We start from the raw sequence: 22,951 nt of genomic DNA, 5'->3' as shown, positions 1-22,951 counted from the left end.
CATTTCAATCCGGCCAAACGACGTCCAAACCCTGACCTCTCCGCAAGACGTCCTCGAAGTAGGAATACAACAACAGAACGAAAGAACCCTGCATAAATACAACCACCGCCCCGACGAGTGTTGAAGCAGCACGATAAAAAAACTCCTTCAAAAGCATGTAGGCCAAAGCGAGTCATACGACCGTGAATGTGATGTGTGGGTCTACAATATATTGCGTAAGTTGAGTAAATTCCAGCGAGGTACAAAAGGCGAAACTTACATAGCAATGAGTAGGGTGCATTCAGGCAATAACGCAGTAAGCGTTGTTTCCGCTGCCTCCGTCGTCGGAGTTGGTGGGGATGTTAGACGTGTTGGAGATGGTGGTGAAGGAATCCATGTGTATGGTGATTAGGTCGATTGAGCCTGTAGAAATGCAACGAACCGCACAGGATTTATACCTCCACGGCTTTCAAATTCCGGCATCTCCACAGTGTAGTCTAAAAATAGATCAGTTTGCCTTGTCCTTCGTAATTATCATTGCTTGAATTCAAACCTTAGCCACGACCAATTCATGGTCTTATTGTTGAAGGTAAGCGCTTTGTACAAATGCACGCTTCACAATAGGAGGTGATGAATGATTGACAAATTTGCGGTTTGTAACTTTTTAGAAACAATAACGTTGGTACTATCCGCCCCGTCCGCGCAAACACGCAAAGGTCAACGTGGGAGTGTTGCGCGACCAATGACAGGCGGTAAAATTATCTCAAATTAGTGATTTGGTGAGACATGGAAAGTAATCTATCACTGCCGTCTAAGGGTCGACCAATGACTCAAATCATTTTATTCTGCTTCGGACCTCACCAGATTTTCTGCGTATGCTTGAGGGCCACAATATTCTAAGGATCTGAACTAGGGGTACGCAATGCATTGCGCTCACGTCACCCGCTTGGCATCCCTATTGGTGCTAGGTTCAAATCGTAATGCGTCCATGAAATACAGACCGGCGACAGGACCTTCTGGCCTGTTCCCTATGGTTTTGAAACCACACCTTCCATTTGGGACTGTGTTCTGATCGATATTGGACTCCCCGAAGATGTTTGAGCCCTCTGCAACATTTGTCCCCACGAGGGGTTCCACGGTGTGCAGGTGTGTGAGGTCAGGATGGCCTTATCTGAGGGAGGACACGAAATGGCCATGTCTGAGCGCAGAATTTGAGTTGAAAGTAAATCAACAACGCGAAGAGTGGACCAGACCTTGGAACTTCTTCCGCAGGCTTACCCTAAGCCCAGTCCACTTAGAATCAACAGCCTCCACCATAGCACCGTTGGTTGCTTATGTCTTGTACTCGTCAATGAGGTGCACATTGGCACCATGGATCTCGACGCCGTCGGAACCTGCCTTGTCAACGTATTCTTTTGTTTCAGACGCGGTGAGTTCACGGGGTGCGGGGGGGTCGGCGTCTTGGGATGATAGGAGTATGAGAGAAGGAACGACGTGCGGGACCAACTTGTTACTAGATAGAGGCACCATTTGAATCAAGTTTGAACGCACTATGTTGGTGCTCTAGATATCCCACATCATTATTGAGCAGTCCAGTAGGACCTCCGTTCCCTTGAGCGCGCTAGAAGATGAACGGGCAGACCCGACTGGACTCTGATTGGGAGGACAGCTCCAAAGGGGAGATAAGTTGACGAAGATGATTATGTGGTTCTGTTTGGCTGGGTCCTCACAAATCCCTCTTACGATCAAGCACGCGCCAAACTGTTCGTCAATCAGTTCACAACTAAGCTACCTGCCTTTTCTTTCGCATCTGGTGACTTTCCCGTCGTCTTTCAGTGTCACTCATGCTGCCTATGTATGTGAATAGGACAGCGGCATCGGCGAGTTGGGTGATGGAGAGGCTGAGCAAAAGAAAACAGGAATGGTGAGTTCGTTCACCTACTCCGCTTACAACTTCACGCTTTCTCCACCCACCTCCTTCCCCATCCTCTCCTCTGCCGCGAAATGTCTTTGACGATCGGGGTATGTTCCTGGCCAGCACAAACTCTCTCATCATGACATTGACGAACCTCCTACTCCTCCCTCATACGGCATCATAAACACAGCCAGAGGACCCCGGCCGCCCGGAGACGGATGCTAAGTGACCTCTGGGTGACGACAAGGGAAGGTAGCGTCGAGGAGGTGTAGGGGGGGTATTCGGAAACGATGTCGTGGGGCCTCCATCTCGATGTGGAGGAGTTGTTGATGGGTGACGGGCTGGGTAGCGGAATTTCAAGGTATGTGGCTCTCTCCGACCACGAATCTCAGCCACAACCACATACCACCCCAGCTAAACCAAGCCAAGACCGACACCGAACCAGCTATCCGCCACCGGCGCCCCGGCCAACTAGATGACTCCCCTTCCAAACGCCAACCAACCCCCAAGTCCACGTCGACCGAACGACCGCATTTTCCATCGCTCGCGTGCACTAACACCTCCCGCTTTCAGACGTCACAGCCCTCTTCAAGCGCCGCCTCCAAATCATAAACCTCTGGCGACCCATCTCACACGCTGCGTTCGACTGGCCCCTGGGTCTATGCGATTATTGGGGCTTGGTTACTTTGCTTCGTAATCGTAGCAATGTACTGAAGCCGTTAGTAATAAGTACTAAGTATCAGCGGGGAGAATGCAGTTACTAATTGGTGGGGCCAGTGTGTTTGGGGGGTAGAAAAACCGTAGATCTAGATACAATGGGTAATGTCATAATAATAATATCTTTGCACCCTCTTTGCAACCCTTTCCATCCATTTTAAAAGACTCTTCTTCAAGTGGAGTGAAGGATAGAAAACAAGGTGGGTATCGATTAGGCATTGCTCTTTCGAGCTCCTATACGAGTAGAGGACAGTCAGAGCCTGGCCCGCCCTCTCAAGTCGCCTAATGGATTCCGTCAGTGATTTATCTCCGGCGTGGGTGTAATATGCGTACCTGCATCATATTGGGAAGATAAAGCTATCCGCTCATAGACGGTGTCCATTGTCGGACGTCTTTCTGCGGACTGATTCAAACACTCGTGTAGGGCGACGGAAACGGCGTCGTGCAATGTAAAGGTAGGATATGGAGACTTTCCATCGTGCAAGGCGAGAATAATACCAACATCTGATTGAATCGCGTGGAATGGTTCTTCGGCTGACAGGATCTATGGAGATTTTTAGTCTAATAGAGTGCTGGATAACGGAACACATACCTCCATTCCAACACAAGCAAACGCGTAAACGTCGGTGGATTTGCTCGCCCTAATTATCGATTCGCTGAGAACTATCTCAGGGGCCAGATAGCGGAGCTGGCCTATTGGAGCGATGGTTGAGGCTCTGAGCACCTCATGGATGGCGCTGACACCGAAATCGGTAATCATGGGCATGCCAAAATCAGCTATCAAAACATTGCCCTTATCATTTGTTAGAAAGCGATTGAATAAACAAATTAAATTTTACGGGAAAAACATGTCCATGCACGACGTCCTGGTTGTGGAGGTATTTCAGGGCATCGGCGATCATGATGACCTAGCGAAACTCTCAGCTTGTGCGACCAGCTCGTCAAAAACAATTACTCACCATTCCTGTCCTGTTCACCTTGCTCTTCGCCAGATAATCGAGAACGTTCCCATGCTGCATCCAGGGCGTAATGGTCGATATCAATATATTTCCTTCTCCCTTGAACTCGCCTAAGATTGGTAGAAGGTGTTTGTGATGGAGGGAATGTGCAAATGCGATCTCTCGTTCAAGCCGCTGCGAAATGTCTTAGCTGATAACAAAATTGGGTCGGAGGTCCTCGAAATACCTTTTCTACCTTCTCCATCTCATATTTGGAAGCTGTTTCCCTGAATACCTTGACTGCCACGCATTTTCCTCCGAAAGACGCTTTATAGACATCGCTGAAAGCTCCGCTTCGGATTGGTATTTGTCGATGATCATAATAATAGGGTATCTGCATCGTCTGTGGTAAATGAAAAAAGCTGGATAAAAAATTGGATCAACGGGAGGTATGTGGAGGAAGATTGTCAAGGAAGGACTTTGTCAACGCTGGGCTATCGTAGACCATAGGGCGGTGCGGTCAAGCTGTGTTTTGTTGTCACGTGCCTTGACTCGCCTCCTGCAAACAATCTTACAGCAGAGTACAGCAGTCATGCTGTGTTTACACCAGTTACAGTGCTTTGCACTGCCGTTTGCACACCGTGAACGGCAGTGGGCTGTGCCTCACGAGCGCTAGCCGGGACCCGCTCAACGTCTTCTGCTGATGATTCTTCACAGTTCACTATCCTTTCTTCGATCCCCCGCCTCTGGATGTCTACACCAACATCTCGCTCAATAGACTCTTTACAAGAGCATTCATATCCATCTGTCGGGGCTGATATGGATTTCCAGTCAGGCCCCGATCCTTTCCCGGAACATTACCGACGAGAGCTAGAGGAACTCGATGGCGAACCTCTAGCTCAACTTAGGCTACTTAGTGAATCCGAAATCCATATATCATTTTCATTGTCCGCAGAGGTGAATTACATTTCGAATTCCCATTTACAGATGCATGCCCAATCCTCGATGTTCTCTATCTTCAGATTTTTGCGGAAGCCTGGCATCGACATGGCATCCTTCCAAAAAAGTGGCATTTGGACAATATTGGTGATGTCGAACAGCACCCTTTTGCCGTTACGGCTTCCTCGGATGTCAAGAAGGCATCCAGCAACGGAACTCTCTTAGCGTTGAAGTTCTTGCGGCCACATTACCGGTCAACAGGCCCCGAGGAACGAATTGCGGTATGCATCTTTTGTTAGAATATCGACCGAGGACATATATGTTTCCTTTTATCCCCCAGGAACTTTTCCGAGAAGTATGCATATGGTCACCTCTTGACCATCGCTATATCCTTCCATTTCTTGGGATTTTTGCCCAAGAGTCGCGCTTGGCCTTGGTCTCTCAGCATCAAAAGAATGGTTCACTCTACGAATTTCTCATTAACAACCCTGACGTAGATCGGATTCAACTTGTACGCAATCCCTACCACTCTTCCTTCTTAATTTCTCATAGGTACATGAAGTTACGCAGCGTGGCAAGCGGCTTAGAATACCTACACTCTTTACCAGTACCCGTCATGCATGGAGATATACGAGCGGTCAGTAATTGATATATACCCAAGCAAGCCAATTAATCTCCTCTCTTTTGAATAGATGAACGTTGTCGTGGATGACCAAGGCGAGCCATTGCTGATGGATTTTGGCTGTTCTTCACTTGTGAACGAGTCCGGACATGCAATAAGTGCTTCATCAGATCAATTACGCGGAACACCCAGACACATGCCTCCGGAAAAGATGCTACCCGGGTCCTACCCCATAACTATTCAATCGGATATTTGGTCTTTTGCGATGCTATGCATAGAGGTCGGTCATTTATTTTTGCTGGTTTTTATCTTGAACTTATATGGTCTCCAGGTCTTTACAAATCAATGCCCGTTTAATCATATTGCCAATGACGGAGCTGTAGTGATAGAGGTCTTGGTTCGGTGTACCCATCCTCCGCGCCCGCAGGGCCCATTTTCCGCCCAACTGACCGACGATATCTGGGATGTTTTGAAAAGATGCTGGGAGCTCGATCCATCATGCCGACCGCCCATTGACACAATCGAAGCATCGTTTGCGCTTCACAGACCATGATATCCCAGAGTCGCTTCGAATCGACGCTGTCCAATTTGAATACATATGTATGCTAGCAGTTGGCTAGCAGGTCCAGAAATGAATGACAGCTTTTCCAAAAAAAAGTGAAAGCAACGTGGATCAAGCAGTAAAAGGTAACGAGCTTTAGACCCATGCCTACGGCACGGCGCTCGCTGGCGCTCGGCCGTTCTTTCAGCATGGGTCACAGCTCGCCGGACCCCCAAGGAGGAAGCTGCCATAAGAATTTGTCAGCCTTAGTCATTGTTAGTCAGCCTTACTCAGCCATCAAAAAGCCTAAAAACATTGTGCCCTTCTATATAGACAAGCTTTAGACCCACACCTACGGCATGGCACTCGCTAACGCTCGGCCATGCCTCTGGTGCAGGTCACAGCTTGCTGGGGGCATGCCCCCTGGACCCCCTGGTACACATGTTTAATCCCAGTTTTGATACACATTTTTTATCCCAGTTCATGTTTAATCTCACTTCTGGTACACATATTTACAGCTGATTGCAAAACAATAGGCCAGTTGCAACAACCACTGATCTTTAGCCGTCTATTTGTGCATTGATGGAGCATCATGGAACCTGGCCCAAACAACAAATGGCAGCAGGAGCCATTGTGCTTTCTTCTGCTAATTTATTTACATTTCTAATTATAGCCTTCCAAACAAACAAACTGCTGAGGAGCAACCACAATCACAACTGGCCTATTGTTTTGCAATCAGCTGTAATCCCATTTTTGGTAAGTTACACAGATTTAATCCCAGTTCTGGTGCACTTTTCTATCCCAGTTCTGGTGTACATCCTTTATCTGAATCATCAATGTTAGACTTAGACCTGGACTGATAGTACAACACTCACTTTGCTCGGCCATGCCTTGCCAGAGGCAAGCTGTCCCCCCAGTACACATGTTCAATTCCAGTTCTGCTACACATCTCTAATCTCTGTTTTGGTACTTACATTTTATTTGAATTTAAAACACTCTAACCTGCACCTATGGTGGCACTCACTGCACTTGGCCAGCTTGCCAGAGGCAAGCCCTTGGACTACTGTACTATTTTGACCAAGTGTTCACATACATCACATCAACAAAAAAACTATTTTTTTTAATTTGTCTTAAATCAAAAGAATTTTTTTTTTTCGGCCATCTCGGCGTGAAAAAATTCCAAAAATCGTGAACACTTGGTCAAAATAGTACAGTATTGTATACAAATTCAACAGTTGTGGTGCACATGTTTCAAAGTTACACTTTCTCCACCTATAGCATGGACCCCCCCGGTTACATGTTTAATTCCAGTTTTGGTACACATATTTTATCCAAGTTCCAGTGCACATGTTTTATCCCACTTCTAATATATGTATTTAATCTCCATTCTGATACACATTCTTTATCCCAGTTCTGGTGTATATTTTTCATCTGAATCATCAATGTTAGAGTTAGACCCAGACACAGCGCTGGCTTCACTTGGTCATGCCTCGCCAGGGGCAAGCTGTCCCCCCAGTACACATATTTATTACACTTCTGGTACTTACATTTTATTAAATATTTGAAACTACACTGTAACCTGCACCTATGGTGTGGCACTCACTGCACTTGGCCAGCTTGCCAAAGCCAAGCCCCTTGGACTATCTGATACAAATCTGAAAGTTGTGGTGTACATGTTCTCAAAGTTACACTTTCATCTGATGGCACTCACTGCACTTGGCCAGCTCCCTGGACCTCCCAGTGCATATGTTTAATCCCAGTTCTGACACACATTTTATCTTAATCATCAAAGTTAAACTGTGCTCATCCAAATTTTTATTCTAATCCAAATCATCAAAGAGCAATCAAAATCCACCTGAAATTTAATCTGCACAGATCTCAAAGTAGGAGAAATATACAGGGAAGTGGAGGGTAAAAAGTAGTACAGAAAAAGCGAAATTGAGGCTGCTCATAGAGGTGTGACCACAAAAACACTCACAAAGAATTTGATGCAGCACTATACAAATTTTACTATTACAGAATGTGGTTGGGAGCTACCAACTGTGGCTTGTAGTCACAGTGTGTGACATTCCTGGGAAACACCACTGAAAGATTGCTTACATGATCTATTACATAATAACTGTCAACGTCCTCTCTTTATATATTAGACAGGCTCCTAAAAGCAGCCACTCATATCGCTCGATGAGTCTCTTCATACTATTAGCGGTATGACAAACAATATGATGTGATCATTGATGGATGGACAAATAAACAAAACTAAGACTCGAGCTCGCGATAGAGCGGCTGCCAGAAAGGTTGTGCAGGCAACTCGGACATCACTGATTAACCCTAACGTTGGGTCTCGATGTCAAGGCCTTTCTGGGCCAGCGTGACAGGCTCATACAGGCCGGTTTGGACTTGTGCAACAGTGGCAGTAGAGGAGAGACTATGGAACACGTAGGTAAGTAGTACAGAACTGTGCCGTAGTATGCCACCATAGCATACTTGTCATACTCCAATGTGTAATGTTGTGTCAAGTTCAATATATATGTATGTGCAGGCTATAAAAGCCCTTTCGTTGTAGCGAAAACATAACTATCTACCAATGGCCGACCTACAATTCCTCAACAAAGTGCAATGCATTCTGAATGCCTTTGAGGATTCAGATCTTACAGTCCACCAATTTCTTCACGCGCTCCTATCAACAAACACATTTGAAGACCATCCTGTCACATTGTTGATTATTGAGGACCTCAACACTATCCTCGACACCATGAGTGCTGGTCAAGCAACTTCCAATCAAACCAGGCAGTGGGTTTTTCGAAGTGCACAGAAAAGCTACCAAGCACAGGTGTTCCAGTTGATGGACAGGGTATTTTCCCCCAAAATAGTGTTGGTGACCGAAATGTGACATGCCAGGAGAATGGGACCCAATGTTAGGGTTAATCAGTGATGTCCGAGTTGCCCACACAACCTTTCTGGCAGCCGCTCTATTGCGAGCTTGAGTCTTAGTTTTGTTTATTTGTCCATCCATCAATGATCACATCATATTATTTGTCATACTGCTAATAGTATGAAGAAACTCATCGAGCGATACGAGTGGCTGCTTTTAGGAGCCTGTATATTAGATAGATTAGACAAGCTTTAGACCCGCACCTACGGCACGGCACTTGCTGCGCTCAGCCGTTCCTCCAGCACTGGTCACAGCTTGCTGGGGGCAAGCCCCTTGGACCCCCTGGTACACATGTTGAATCCGATTCTTCCCAGCAAATGCCGCTCAGGATAAGGATGGTTGATTATGTAAAATTATTATGTAACATTAAAGCTGATTAGTCATCCTTTGTGTTTTCATGTATAGAGATGGATTAGATACACCAACATTGACCTTAAAAAAAAAGGGATTATTGTCATTTGCAAACAAATTGGCAGATGAGCCAACACAAACAACTTTGTGCTACAGTTTTACGTTGGTGAGCCACATGCATGTCCGAGTCATGAACAAAGAAACATTTTTGCTTGTTTTCAACAAGAAAATTTGTTGACATCCGGCATACCAATTGCAACAGGGTCTGAGAGTTTGCGTAGGTTAGTAGAGGGCTTCTCAAGCTCTAGAATTAGACACGACTTACCAATCAAGTTGTCAGGAAGAGGGCTACAGTACGTGCTCAAAGCGTGGTCTTTCTGGTGTTGGCTTCACCCAAATGTCCGACCAAACGTCTATCACACCTCTGAGTGAGAGCGGGCTCACTTTCGTTAAGGCTAGCACACAAGATATAAACAAAACGATGGTTCTATGCATTGCATCAGACAGTTTCGAGGGATACATCGTGGACGAGTCCGGATGGGTGTGGTAAGGTGCGCTGGTTACGCACTTGTAAAAACTGGTCTATGAGGTACCCATTGGCACCGTGGATCTCGACGCCGTCGAAACCTGCCTTGTCAAGTTAAGGGAATTCTTGGTGGCTTGGGTGTACAGAGCGACATATTCTTTTATTTCAGGGGTGGTGAGTTCGCAGAGTGCAGAGCGGTTGGTGGCTTGGGATAGCGGGGGTATGGAAGAAGGGGCGACATGCAGGAGTGACTCAGTAGAAAGTACGGAGGGGTTGGCCAGCGGCCCCTAAACTGAGTGCACAGAGCTGGAGGGAGATAAAGGGGAGAACAGCTCCGCGAAATATCAGAAACCTGAGCTGATCAACTACCAAAACATTCACAGTATCTCTCTGATTCAACGTACTTCATCAAGGCTCCCTAAAATCCGTAAACTAGTTTTCAACAGTTTTCAGTGAGAACCTGATCTCTAAACGGTTCCAGACACTGGTCTGAATAGTCCATGTGATTCTAAATGACCGAAAACTTGCAGTCATCGCAGCCGCCTGCTAGTGCAAGTGGTGGAGGCCTTCTTGACTGCAAGAACTTGAAGGGGACAATGGATCGCAGAATAGCATCATCGTCATCATCAACACAAATACCTTGTACCTCACAATGAAGGGCTTTGAGTTTCGGAAGTAGTTGAGTTTTTGTGAGGGAATGGATTGGTCATGGACAACCCAACACTGGTTTATCAACCTTAAGAAAGCCATCCTGGGCCTGCGATTTCTCAGCACCAGGACTCGTGGGAAAGCTACAGAATTCAGAAAAATTTCACCAAACCACCACTGGCAGAATGTCAACAACTTCCTCGTCATGTGCATCTTCCACTCTTGCTGCCATATACATTGTTTTTGTACCACATTCCTCCATAGAGCGCCGAAGGTTTCCTGAATTCGGCGTTTCCTTAGGGTCATCGTCCACCATGGCAGGTTTCGAACTCCACCGAATGCATAGGTATGGCGAAACTAGCACTGCAGGACAATCAAGCAGATTCTGCAGAACTAATCCACGCTCTCTAGCAACACCGCGAATTTGGGCACCACAGCAGCCACTATCACATCGCCAGAAGTAGTGTGTAAAAGTCCGGTCTGGTCCGGTTTTTTGATGCCTCTGGGCCTTAACCGTAACCGTAACCGGTCCGCATTTTTCCCAAAAGTCAAAAGACCGAAATGGACCGCAAAAAACCGTGGTCTGCGATCTTTTTGCGGTCTATAGACCGGTCTTGGTCTTCTTCGGTTTTAACCGGTTTAAGACCGGTTTTCTGGCCAATATTTTAAAGTTATGAATCGGTAAATTTGTTAACGTGTTTCGTAGCTTTAAAAAGAGCCCAAGAACGTTAAATTCCGTTGAGAATTGGTGTTTCTATAAAAAAGGTCGTGTACATCTACTATTTTTAACGAAATTTTACATTTTTATTTATATCTTTGTCAATTCTGAACCAATTAATACGTGCTTGGGTGCGTTTTGAAGGGTATTCAAGGGGCTACAAAAGACCGGTCCATTTAGACCGGTTTTTTTGCGGTCTTTAGTTCTCAAAAATAAAAGACCGTAACCGCAGGTCCGGTTTTTTGCGGTCTTGGTCCGGTCTGGTTACGGTCTTTTTCCAGTCATGAGACCAGACTTCCAAACACTAGCCAGAAGTGCGTCCAATCTGCCCTCGCCGCCCCAGCTCTACCATCATGTGTGCCCCCAGTCACTGGTCAGCACTCAGTGTTTATCCCTGCTCAATGTTGCTTCATGTCGAAGCTTTCGCCTGTGATTTAACATGCTCGTTTTAATCGTTGCAAGTACCCGAGTCTCATATGCGTACTCGAATGCTCAAGTACAGGGACAATTAACCCATTGACCGTTCAGAGGAGAGGTCTACTTGGAGGCCTTTTTGATATAGTGTGAATCCATGGCTGGACGATGGGGAGGGATGAGAAGGATGGGTGCAAAGGTGGTGGGTCAGTGAGGATGCGGTGACCAATGCTCCTGCCCAACATGAGGGTACCCTCCCCATTTTATTGCAGATCTTGTACGTTCTTTCTTTCCTCTCCCTCTTTCCCCTCAATCACATTACATTCCTCTTCTGCCTCTTTCTCCTCTATATCTCGATACTTTTCTCGCCATCGCATTTCCTTCCAGGCTTTTCTTCTCTATCTCGTTGTCCGATTCTGAGCCAACGTAAGTCCGAAATGGGAAGTCTGAGCCCGCAGTCATGACGATATGATATATGGAGCGGCCAAGACACAATCACAGATTGCAAACTACCACAAATCGCCTTCACGCCCTGACATTTTGTCATCATTATAGTAAGACTGATATACTAGAGATTCAAGCTGACCAGTACGTGGATCTCCTTCAAAAATTCATAAATCCTTATCATCACAAGTTCAAGTCGTATCTCATCATCTTCCCAAGATCGGGATGGCCGCCTTCAATGATATCCAACACCAAGATACAACCTTAGGCTCGTGACCAGCCTGTATATGAGAACTTCGATATACAGGCTGGTATGTCTGAGTTTAAATCCCTGTACCGCGCGGCTCCCATGCCAGTTTCCATAAAAGGTTCGATGATTTTTGACCTCCCCTTAACAATCCGGTCCAGTCCACGCCAAATCTTCCTGGTCTACAATTTCCTTGCATCCAACCGAAAATCGTCTTTCAGCTATGCACCCCAGAAGCACAGCTGATATATGTTTATATTAATCCTTGTGTTTTCTTTAACCTTGAATGTACATATTTCATGGCAAGAAAATGAGAACCTCCCAAAAATATAGGCTACTATCTACTCAAACAAGGAGGGAAAAGAAAGAACAGATAGCTAAGTGACAAAATGGATGAGTAACAGAAATCCAAGAAGTTGACTGGTATGAATGAAACCACTCCAGATTTTACAAATGTGCCATTCATGAGAAAGTGCGTCGATTTCACGCAGCGGAGACCGTGAATACAGTGGAAACGTGATGCGCATTGTGCGACACGTGCTTATTGTTTAGGGGAGGTCAGAAATCATCAAACCTTTTATGGAAACAGGCATGGGAGCCGTGCGGTACGTGGATTTAAACTCAGATTTACTGGTCTGTATATCACAGGTACTTCTCATATACAGAATGGTCACCAGTCTAATACGACCTAAACGGTGCCAAAATTCGGTATGATCATCCACATGATCACCACCAACAGGAAACTTGAGTGTCAGGTGTCACAGCCGTGTGACAAGGCAACTGGGAGGGGAGGGGAGGTAACCCCCAAAATCCTCACATATATCAGGCTTTTGAAGTCATTCTGAACGGCGTCTTTGAGTAAGAGTCTCGAATACCACAGGAGTCAGAAAGAAGGCAAGACTGTAGGAGCTTGGGAAGCTTTTAAATGTTGTGAGTCGGTTTTTAAATCCCGGAGATACGTGCTCATGACTGGTATTTGTTTTATTGAAGAGTTTGAGACGGAACCTAAGCTACGCGCTGAGCGCTCATGGATTATTCCCTTCAAGACTGTTCTGTCCTTGACTCATTCCCAACTGTGGTGGTTGCATTATGTCTCAAAACCGTCTTGTCTCTGAGGAGGGGAGATTATTTCCATGAATTAGAGTGAATCATGGATTTGATTGTGTAGTGATGCAGGTGAAAGAAATGATTGAGAAATGATTCTGAGATGCCCAAAACTTATGCAGGACAGACAAGAGTAGACACACACACACAGAAATAAGACACGACACACGTACTGAAGAATGACACACCTGTCCAATGTTCAACACATTGATGGCAAATGTCAGTCACTTATTCAGGAAGGTGTGTTGAATCTTATCCACATGATACCATACTAATGTCGATTAATTCCACCACGAAATGTGATGTTTGACGGCCAAATTAGCTATTATACACTGTACAGTGTACAAAAATTCTGTGCTTAAGTCGAAATCTGCCTCTGAATGCTCAAATAAAATTCAGGATCATGAGTTTTATTCCTTGAACTACTTACTATACATCAAGTTATACATAAATTCTAAGTTATACGAAAATTCTAGCAACCTCGCGACCCCAGAATATACCCACCAAGAATCCTCGCCCTTGACGGCCTAATCCAGCACATCTGGGTGTCAACATGTGGTCTTGGTGGCCGTGGTCGAATGGGACGCAGTGGTGGCCTTGTTGCAGAGGGCGCTGGTGTTTTCGCTGTCATTCAGGGATGGTTAGTGGGGAGGCGCGGGGTACACACCTGGCTGCACGGTGGGTGCTGTATCCTCTGTTGGTTTGCCAAGTGGTGCTGGGTCCATGTTGATGGGCCTCAGTGCTGGATTGCGTCTGTTGGGGCATTTTCATGGGCCAATTCTGTCAGCATGGGTGGCCTGGGCGCAGGGTTGTTGCCGTGGGTAGATGGGCGGTTTTGTGAGTTTTTGGGCAGGTTTGTGGGTCTTCGGGCAGTTTTGTGGGCATTTTCATGGGTGGTTAGTCATAGTCCGAGGGTTGCATTTGCGAGGGGGGGTTGACTTTGGGGTGGTGGTTGCATTTGCCAAGGCACAGGGTGCGGGAGGTGATGGTTGTGGGTTGTTAGCAAAAATCCGGGGTTGAACAGAGTGGGAACTCACCTGACACTGGATGCAAGCCACATTAACTTAGACCAAATTATTGTAAAGAAATTGTAAAGAAATTTCACACAATTTTACAGTATCATTGTCTGAAAAATTGTAAAATTATTGTGACTTTTATTTCACAAATAGTAGTATTTCTAATGAAAAAACGACAATACCTTTACAATTTTTCAGAAATTGTTAGGGTAAACTTACTTCAAATTTCTTTACAATTTCTTTACAATAATTTAGTCCAAGTTATTGTGGCTTGCATCTGGTGTGAAGGGGCCCGTGACCGTTCTCTTGGTCCTTGTTGGCCATAGTGAGGGTGCGAGACGGGCAGGAAGAGAGCAAGGGGGGTGGTGGGGCACAGGCAAGCAAATGGCAGTGGTGGTGATGAGAAAGTGGTCGTGTCACACTCATAACTTGTGTGCGGAGTTTCAAATCTATGCACAACACACCTGAAAATGCGAAACAACGAAGAACGACATATTGTGACCTGGTGTGTCGCTTCTCACATGTTGTGTCGTACTCCTCATTTGTGTGGGTGTGTCTCATCTTGTACATCCTCCAATGAGAGCGAAGACGAGCAATCTGGTCGTCTATGCAATCGATCCGTGATCTGATTGTTGAAAGATTTGCTTTATGGATGGTGGTGAGATCCTTCACTTGCTGCCTCTCAGCATCTGAACAAAAGTTTTGTATAGAATAGAAGAGGTCCATTATTTCGTCTGGCAGATCATCCACCTGGAATGTCAGCATTAGAATGGCAAGTTATATGATGATGTGGTCATCTACTTCAATATCGGCCATGATGTTTGAAGTCTGAAGAGAGGTGTGAGAGGCTGAATACAAAATTACATCAGACTTACATCCTGATCTAGTTGATTCTCTTCCATGTCCAATGAGTTGTATGGTGTTGCCGTGGGTTGGCCATGGGACCTGGAAGTCCAGGTCTGTGGCACATGACAGGCAGGATGGTGCAGCCAAACACAAGCACACATACCGGACTCAACTAAAGGCTTGCTAAAGGCCACTTGTCACGAGCACCTTGGCCAGTTTCTTCTGCTTCCAAGGTCTTCAGATCAATGCTACCAAGGATCAAGATTGTGCAGCACATGGATATGGGGTAGGGAACATTGGCAGTTAGTTGTCGGACTAGACAAGGACTAGACGGTGGGTGTTCTTCCACCTTGCTTCCACCAGCAATCACATTTCAAAGGCAGAAACTGAGTCTGACTAGATTGTAATGTAGAAAACACTAGTGGATTTTAGACTCTTGGACCTGACCACAAGGCTACCCCATCTAATCTTGATTGATGTGTTGATGCCTCTTCCAAGAGTATTTGGCCGAAAGACAAGCAGACCATCCATCATACCAGCACCTAGTACCAAGGAAGACGAACCCGCGAAGATGATGAAAACCTCTCAGAGACACCCTTGTCGTCACAAACGCTCCTGCCAGACTCCCACTGCTCCTGCCCTTTCCCCGCCTACCTTGACACCCCATCACGTCTATGGACCCGTGGCCACTACTATAATTGGCGGCCTACCATACTCTGTTTGGTCGATGGATGCTTCATTTGAACGCGCTGCGGATTGTCCAGGCACACCCCCACATACCCCTTTTCATATTGCCAAGTGCACCTGCCTTCCCATCCCCACTCTGAGCACCATAAGCTAATGGTACCCACTCGGAAACCAGAAAACCCCCCTTCACCGACACACTTGTCTTCGGGACAGATCTTTTGCAAAACACTTGTTCAAACTCATGGCACCCGGTTTCGAAGGGAGGGATACGAAAGCTATGAAGCCTTTCCAAAAGATTTGTAGGTGTTTCGTTGGATGGGCGAGGATGTCATGGGAAATAAGGGGTGGATGGGTGGGATGGAGGCATTGTGGTGGGGAACAGTAAGCGCGAACATTGGCAATGGCATCGGGTCTGTAGGATGTTTTGACGATTGGGCTGGCAGAGGTGATATGTTTGCATTTTCTCGGTAACACCTTTCTCATCTTCTTCCTTTCTCCTTTCTTGTCATCCGTTGGAGTTTATTAAGCTCGCACCTACAGTTTCTTCAGGAAGGCACTCCAGAGCTTCAGAGTTCCAGTGCATCTCTGTGAGAAATCTATTTTCTTAACTTGTCAACTACTTTCTGGCTTCTGGGTGCTCTCCCCTTCGTCTCATCGATTTTACCCCTCTGACTCTTCCCTCAGGGATCCTTGCCTGCTTCTCAGCACTCATCTGCCTCATGAACATGACCCTCGTATATTCTGTGGGCTAACATGGTATATTTCTCAACACTGACTATGTGAACAGCCAGTGGCAAGACATGGATGGCATGATATTTTGCGTAGGGGACAGGTGTATTACGAAATTATGTGTTACTTCTCTTGCCTCTTTCTATAGTGACGGTACTGATGATACTTTTTGTTCTTTTCTTGTTGCGTTCGGTGTGTATGTGAGTGTGGGTTCAAGTTTCCTCCCCGCTCTCACTGTGCCAACTCACAATCTGCTTGAAATTCTCTCTCGACTGCGCCTTATCTAGTGGCCCAAAATCAGCTGCAGGTTACACAGAAGACCGAAGTACAAAAAAAAAAAAAACAATTCCTGCAACACTTTCGTCGATGTATCTTATCAAATTGCTGGGCAATGATCGTAAATCAGGACAGTAAAGCAGGAAACGGGTCACTTTATGCACATCACTTGTAGGGTTGGGCTGGTTACACGATATCCTACTAGTACTTCATATTCGGCCAGTATAATTCTTGCAAATACAAATGGTAGCATTGCAAACAATTCACTAAGGACGACTACAAAGTAATTTGTTAATACGTCATTCTGGATACTGAATAGAACTGAACGGAGCCACAAAATCATTCAGAAGGGGTTGCATCTACATATATTATTCCAGTTCACATCTCATGATCTCTCGCCAATGTAGATAGTCATCACTCCAGGTATCCAACTCCAAAGAGACTTGATTTCTAAATGGTGCCAAAACTTGGCCTACCTGATTCATCAAGTCCTCTTCAAGTTCGACTAAGAAATCCTGAAACTTGAGCGTTAAGCGTCGCAGCCACGCCGAAGTGCAGGTAGTTCCAACCTGCGGGACATCCAATCGAGACTGAATAAATGCAGCAAGGGGTTGCAGAACATAATCAATGTCATCCCCAATATCTTGGATATTGCAATGAAGGGTCTCAAGTTTCGGAAGGAGCTGTTGAGTTGTTGAAGAGGATAGTGTTTGAAAGTCCGGTTCGGTCCGGTTTTTTGATGCCCAGGGGCATTAACCGTAACCGTAACCGGTCTGCCTTTTCCCCAGAAGTCAAAAGACCAGACCGGACCGCAAAAAACCGTGGTCTGCGGTCTTTTTGCGGTCTATAGACCGGTTTCGGTCTGCATCGGTTTTAACCGGTTTATGACCGGTCTTTAGGCTAATATTTTAAAATTATGAATCGGTAAATTTATTAAAATCTCTATTAGCTTTAAAACGAGCTTAAGAACGTCAAATTCCGTTAGGAATTGGTGCTTCTATAAAATAAGTCTGGTACATCTATTATTCCCAAAGTAATTTACATTTTAATTCATATCTCTCTCGTTTTTTTACCAAATCGTACGTTCTTGGGTGCGTTTTAAAGGGTATTTAAGGGGCTACAAAAGACCGGTTCACGTTAACCGGTTTTTTTGCGGTCTTTACATCTCAAAAATAAAAGACCGTAACCGCAGGTCTGGTCTTTTGTGGTCTTGGTCCGGTCTGGTTACGGTCTTTTTCCAGTCACGAGACCGGACTTCCAAACACTAGAAGAGGACGTGAAGGTAGTGAAAATCTTGTTGTAATCTGTTTCCACGGAGAAGTGAAGATCGGTAACTGAAGATGAATGATTGAGCAGAGAATACAGCTGGGGTTCTTCGAAATTTACTTTCCCAATGATTACAATGTTGTCAAGAGAACAGGTATCATTGACTGGAAGATCTATGTTCCACACATGAGGAAAGTGGCAACTGTAGAATAAGAATTGAAGCCGTTGCAGGGAAGGAAAAGAGAGCCTGTGAAAAGTGGGTTGCTGTCCATATTCAGTGATGTTGACAGTCAACTGAACAAGGTGAGGGAGGATCATGTTGAAACCAGTGGTTGGCAAAGAGGGTTCGGTGTCAGGTTGATTGATTGAAAATATTCCGAGCTGGAGATTGACACAATGGCAGATGAGCTTATACCACATCCATGTGGATAATTGTCTCTCAATGCGTAGATGAGTCAATTGTAACCAAGGAATTAGGAATATTGGAGAGGACACGGAATCAATGAAGTTGTGCAGTTGGGTGGAACAAAGGCGAGGTGCTGATTGGAGAAGACATTGTGGTGCAGGGACATGATCCGAACCAAGTGGGGTCTCCAAAAAAATCGATTCCAATTCTGTAAACTCCATCGATATGTTTGAGAGAAAATATGAGTCACTTGGGTAAGAAGTTTTCAGGTAGAGATGCTGAAGACGCGAATTAGGAAGCTGATTCAATACATCATGCAATTGCAAGTTGAATCCCGCATCTAGTTTTTCCTGGAGGAGATTTATCCCTAGAGAAAGCAGGCAGCTTCCTGCACATGCAAACCAGGTCTCCAACATGGGTGAGATGGAAGAGTAGACAGTGGTGGTAACAGCTGTCGAGTTGAAGGAATACTTTGATCGAAAGGCCAACGCCTTCCAGAGCCGAGGAGAGCTAATGGCTGTCCTACGCCATTTTGAACAAACCTCGCATACGAGCAAAGGCGCATCGTGCATGCTCAAGGCAATCATCGATGCCGCCACTGGTAATTTCTTTACAATAATTTGGTCTAAGTTAATGTGGCTTGCATCCAGTGTCAGGTGAGTTCCCACTCTGTTCAACCCCGGATTTTTGCTAACAACCCACAACCATCACCTCCCGCACCCTGTGCCTTGGCAAATGCAACCACCACCCCAAAGTCAACCCCCCCTCGCAAATGCAACCCTCGGACTATGACTAACCACCCATGAAAATGCCCACAAAACTGCCCGAAGACCCACAAACCTGCCCAAAAACTCACAAAACCGCCCATCTACCCACGGCAACAACCCTGCGCCCAGGCCACCCATGCTGACAGAATTGGCCCATGAAAATGCCCCAACAGACGCAATCCAGCACTGAGGCCCATCAACATGGACCCAGCACCACTTGGCAAACCAACAGAGGATACAGCACCCACCGTGCAGCCAGGTGTGTACCCCGCGCCTCCCCACTAACCATCCCTGAATGACAGCGAAAACACCAGCGCCCTCTGCAACAAGGCCACCACTGCGTCCCATTCGACCACGGCCACCAAGACCACATGTTGACACCCAGATGTGCTGGATTAGGCCGTCAAGGGCGAGGATTCTTGGTGGGTATATTCTGGGGTCGCGAGGTTGCTAGAATTTTCGTATAACTTAGAATTTATGTATAACTTGATGTATAGTAAGTAGTTCAAGGAATAAAACTCATGATCCTGAATTTTATTTGAGCATTCAGAGGCAGATTTCGACTTAAGCACAGAATTTTTGTACACTGTACAGTGTATAATAGCTAATTTGGCCGTCAAACATCACATTTCGTGGTGGAATTAATCGACATTAGTATGGTATCATGTGGATAAGATTCAACACACCTTCCTGAATAAGTGACTGACATTTGCCATCAATGTGTTGAACATTGGACAGGTGTGTCATTCTTCAGTACGTGTGTCGTGTCTTATTTCTGTGTGTGTGTGTCTACTCTTGTCCGTCCTGCTCTCATTGTCAGCAACTTCGTTCCAAAAGAGATCAGGAAATCGAGCATATCAAAATTTTGAAATTGATATTGAGCCCAATTTGACACATTCCAACACAGGTACTTTGTGAAATTTTCAAGCACTGTCTTCCCGAGATGTCGATGGGTGGCATAATGAGCGAGCTGAGCAATTACGATGTTCCATTGGTCTTATGCCAAGTCTGTTCAGAATGGCGTAGAACCGCTTTAGGATTTCCCCCTCTCTGGAAGTCAGTGGCCCTTGTGGTGAGCTGCTGGTATGATATTGGAACAAAGGTCATCATGTCCGTTCGACCCTCCGTCGCACGTATCTTGGCCATCCGGCTTGCACGTGCTGGTAGTGGTCCGCTTTCACTCAGATTAGATCTCCAAGACAATGGCCCAAGCAGTTATACATCAAGGTCTATCTTGAAATTGAAAGATGTCTTCACTCGCCTTCCTCACTCTGGACTGGGGGTGGGCATACCGCAGATTCGGTCTCTGCACTGCACTGCCTTCTCCAATCAGCACCTCGTTTTCGTTCCACCAAGTTTCATAATTTTATCAGCCTGGACATCTTCCCAAGAAACTTGATCCCCTGGTCACAACTGACTCACCTACGCATTGAAGCTGAGTTTGGGGAAACCATGTGGTATACTCTCATATGCGTTTGCACGAATCTCCAGCATGGAATCTTTTCACTCAACGATGCAGAAGGTCCTGTCATTCAAGTCTCCGATCATGACATTGTCCTCTCCCATCTTGTTGATCTGACGCTTCATGTCACACAAGGCGCAAATACACCCTGTTTTTGTTGACTCGTTTTCCCCACACTGAAAAGGCTCCAATGGTTGTTTGATAAATCCTTACAATTGCTAAGCTACGGTCGCAGTGGGGGCGGGAATAGCTATCTCCCACCCACTGAGCGTGATTCTCTCAAAACCCTTGTCATAGTCGGTGTGATAGGATTTATGCCACCACAGCTGATTTCCTTGCTCAGTTCAGCATCCTCATTGTCAATCACTGAACTCACCTTTCCGTGGTGACAGACTACTCCGACTTTTTCAATGTCCTCGCCTCCTCCTCCTCCTCCTCCTCCTCCTCCTCATCCCACAAACTTCTCCCAAAGCTCGATGTCCTTCATTGTGATATCAGAATCATTTTAAATGTCGACTCTTTTCTGGAAGCCCTTGCCTCCTTCGTGCAATCCAGGTGGTGGGATGAGCCTGATTTGCCCGCCACTCAGACTATCGCGTGGCTGCGACGCCTGACACTAAATTTTGAGGTCACAGAGGAGATGTGGGATTTGAAGGATTGTGTAAGCAGGGTGTTGGAACAGTTTACAGATTGAGGTCTTTCCTTTTCGCTGGATACTTGTCCAAATTTGCATCACCGAATGAATTTGCGCAAGATGATGATGTACGAAATGGTATGACGGAATACACGAGCAGAGTCATAGTGAATGAACCTCTTGTACCCTGTTACTGTTAATTCTATGTACAGTTATGATATACTGACAGATGTACTAACTCATCAAAGGCTCACATCGTTTCATTCGAGTTCATTACTTATTGTTGAGAGATGGAGGCAGGAAGCAAGAGTGTATTAGACACGTAGTGACTCAGTACATAGGTGTTAGACTACGTAGTATAGGAGTACGACAGGAGCACGTGACCTGTAGATTAACACTCCCCTTCAAGTTGTCGACTGTAAATTCATTGGATAGGAACTGTGGGTGCGTTAAAAAACCTCCCTGGAAGGGTAGGGAAAAGCTACCACTTGTTCTAAGTTCCTTCCAGTGCCGACTTCATTCCCATTTCTGTGATGTGTTTTCGATGTTTGAAGCGATGTAAAGCCTTCGTAAGTACGTCGGCTGTTTGTTCAGGATCACGGACAGAATCAATTTTGATAATGCCCTCTTGTATTGCATCTCGTACTCTGTGGTATCGAATAGCAATGTGCTTGGCACGGTGGTGGAATTGGGGATTCCTGGCCATTGAAATTGATCCATTATTATCACCTTTAATCGTAGTTGGTGATTTTTGTGCAAATCCAAGTTCTTCATAGAGATTTCTGAGCCAGTAAGCTTCTCAAGCAGCTTCTGATAAAGCCACATATTCAGCTTCAGTTGTTGAGAGAGCAGTGAATGTTTGTCTTTTAGATCACCATGTTATCGCTCCCCCTGCTGCGATGAAGACATAGCCTGCTGTTGACTTGTAGTCTTCTGTGTCAGCATAGGCAGCATCAGAAAAGCCATGAAAGAAACCATGGAATAAATTGTCATTGTCGCTATGAGAGCTGGAATATGTTATTCCATGAGTTCTGGTGCCTTTTAAATATTGAAGAATTTGTTTTAAGGCTGTGACATGTTGCACAGTGGGATTTGCTGTGTAAGAGCATAGACGGTTGATGGCATATGCAATATCCGGTCGGGTGGCATTGGCGAGGAACTGCAGCTCGCCTAAAATTTGTGCAAAGTAATTACTTCGGCTACCTTCGTTGCCTTCCGTATTTGGTAAGATTTTGACTTTGGGATCCATAGGCGTTGATACAGGGTTGCAATCTGTCATGCCTTCGTGTTCGAGAATTGACTCGATATAGCGTTGTTGGGAAATGGTGACAGTATTTCCAACATGAGAGATTTCAATGCCAATAATTTTCTTTGGCTCTCCCAAGTCAGTTACGTCCCATGTGGCCTTGATTTCTTCCTTCATTTTTCGCATTAGGTCGTCACCTAATGCAAAGAGAAGGAGATCGTCGACCCAGACAGTAATTATGGAGATGTTGTCTCCATCGCGCCGTATATAGGCACAAGGATCTGAATAAAGTCTTGTATAACCAAGATTTTTGAGTTTGGAGTCCAATTTGTGGTTCCATTCATGACCTGATTGTTTCAAGCCATAAAGTGTTTTGATAAGTTCACAAACTCTCTTGGTGCCATCATTGTAACCTTCTGGTTGTTTCATATAGACCTTCTCCTTCAAAGTGCCATTAAGGTATGCACCTTTGATGTCCATTTGTTGGATTTTGTATCCATTTTTAACCGTAAGTGCAAGAATGGCTCGGACTGTTTCCATGTGTATGACAGGTGAAAAAGTTTCCACATAGTCATAGCCAG

The 22,951-nt window shown here is 45.6% G+C and overlaps 4 protein-coding genes across 4 annotated transcripts; 2 read left to right on the top strand and 2 right to left on the bottom strand.

Annotated features, from left to right (window-relative positions):
- Nucleotides 1-2,864: 2,864 nt before the first annotated feature.
- Nucleotides 2,865-4,037, bottom strand: LACBIDRAFT_295329 (uncharacterized protein; the record flags this gene model as incomplete). The annotated part of the gene is made up of 6 exons (XM_001886159.1): nt 3,797-4,037; nt 3,571-3,744; nt 3,451-3,519; nt 3,204-3,404; nt 2,945-3,155; nt 2,865-2,893 (listed from the first exon to the last, which is right to left on the bottom strand). The coding sequence occupies exons 1-6, from the start codon at nt 3,947-3,949 to the stop codon at nt 2,865-2,867; spliced, it is 837 nt and encodes a 278-aa protein (XP_001886194.1). The 5' UTR covers nt 3,950-4,037.
- Nucleotides 4,038-4,299: 262 nt separating this feature from the next.
- LACBIDRAFT_307628 (uncharacterized protein) lies at nt 4,300-5,663 on the top strand (the record flags this gene model as incomplete). The annotated part of the gene is made up of 6 exons (XM_001886246.1): nt 4,300-4,506; nt 4,572-4,769; nt 4,829-4,999; nt 5,051-5,125; nt 5,181-5,390; nt 5,442-5,663. The coding sequence occupies 6 exons, from the start codon at nt 4,300-4,302 to the stop codon at nt 5,661-5,663; spliced, it is 1,083 nt and encodes a 360-aa protein (XP_001886281.1).
- An 8,649-nt stretch (nt 5,664-14,312) lies between these two features.
- Nucleotides 14,313-14,953, bottom strand: LACBIDRAFT_307627 (uncharacterized protein; the record flags this gene model as incomplete). The annotated part of the gene is made up of 3 exons (XM_001886158.1): nt 14,313-14,801; nt 14,853-14,879; nt 14,927-14,953. The coding sequence occupies 3 exons, from the start codon at nt 14,951-14,953 to the stop codon at nt 14,313-14,315; spliced, it is 543 nt and encodes a 180-aa protein (XP_001886193.1).
- Nucleotides 14,954-18,486: 3,533 nt separating this feature from the next.
- LACBIDRAFT_331796 (uncharacterized protein) lies at nt 18,487-19,946 on the top strand (the record flags this gene model as incomplete). The annotated part of the gene is made up of 8 exons (XM_001886245.1): nt 18,487-18,515; nt 18,606-18,679; nt 18,701-18,917; nt 19,202-19,287; nt 19,331-19,450; nt 19,501-19,524; nt 19,767-19,781; nt 19,936-19,946. 8 exons carry the CDS (start codon nt 18,487-18,489, stop codon nt 19,944-19,946), a joined length of 576 nt encoding a protein of 191 aa, XP_001886280.1.
- Between the last annotated feature and the right edge of the window lie 3,005 nt (nt 19,947-22,951).

Source organism: Laccaria bicolor, genomic scaffold (genome assembly GCF_000143565.1).
Source record: "Laccaria bicolor S238N-H82 LACBIscaffold_36 genomic scaffold, whole genome shotgun sequence".
NCBI lineage: Eukaryota > Fungi > Basidiomycota > Agaricomycetes > Agaricales > Hydnangiaceae > Laccaria > Laccaria bicolor.
This window is presented reverse-complemented; position numbering and strand designations above follow the sequence as displayed.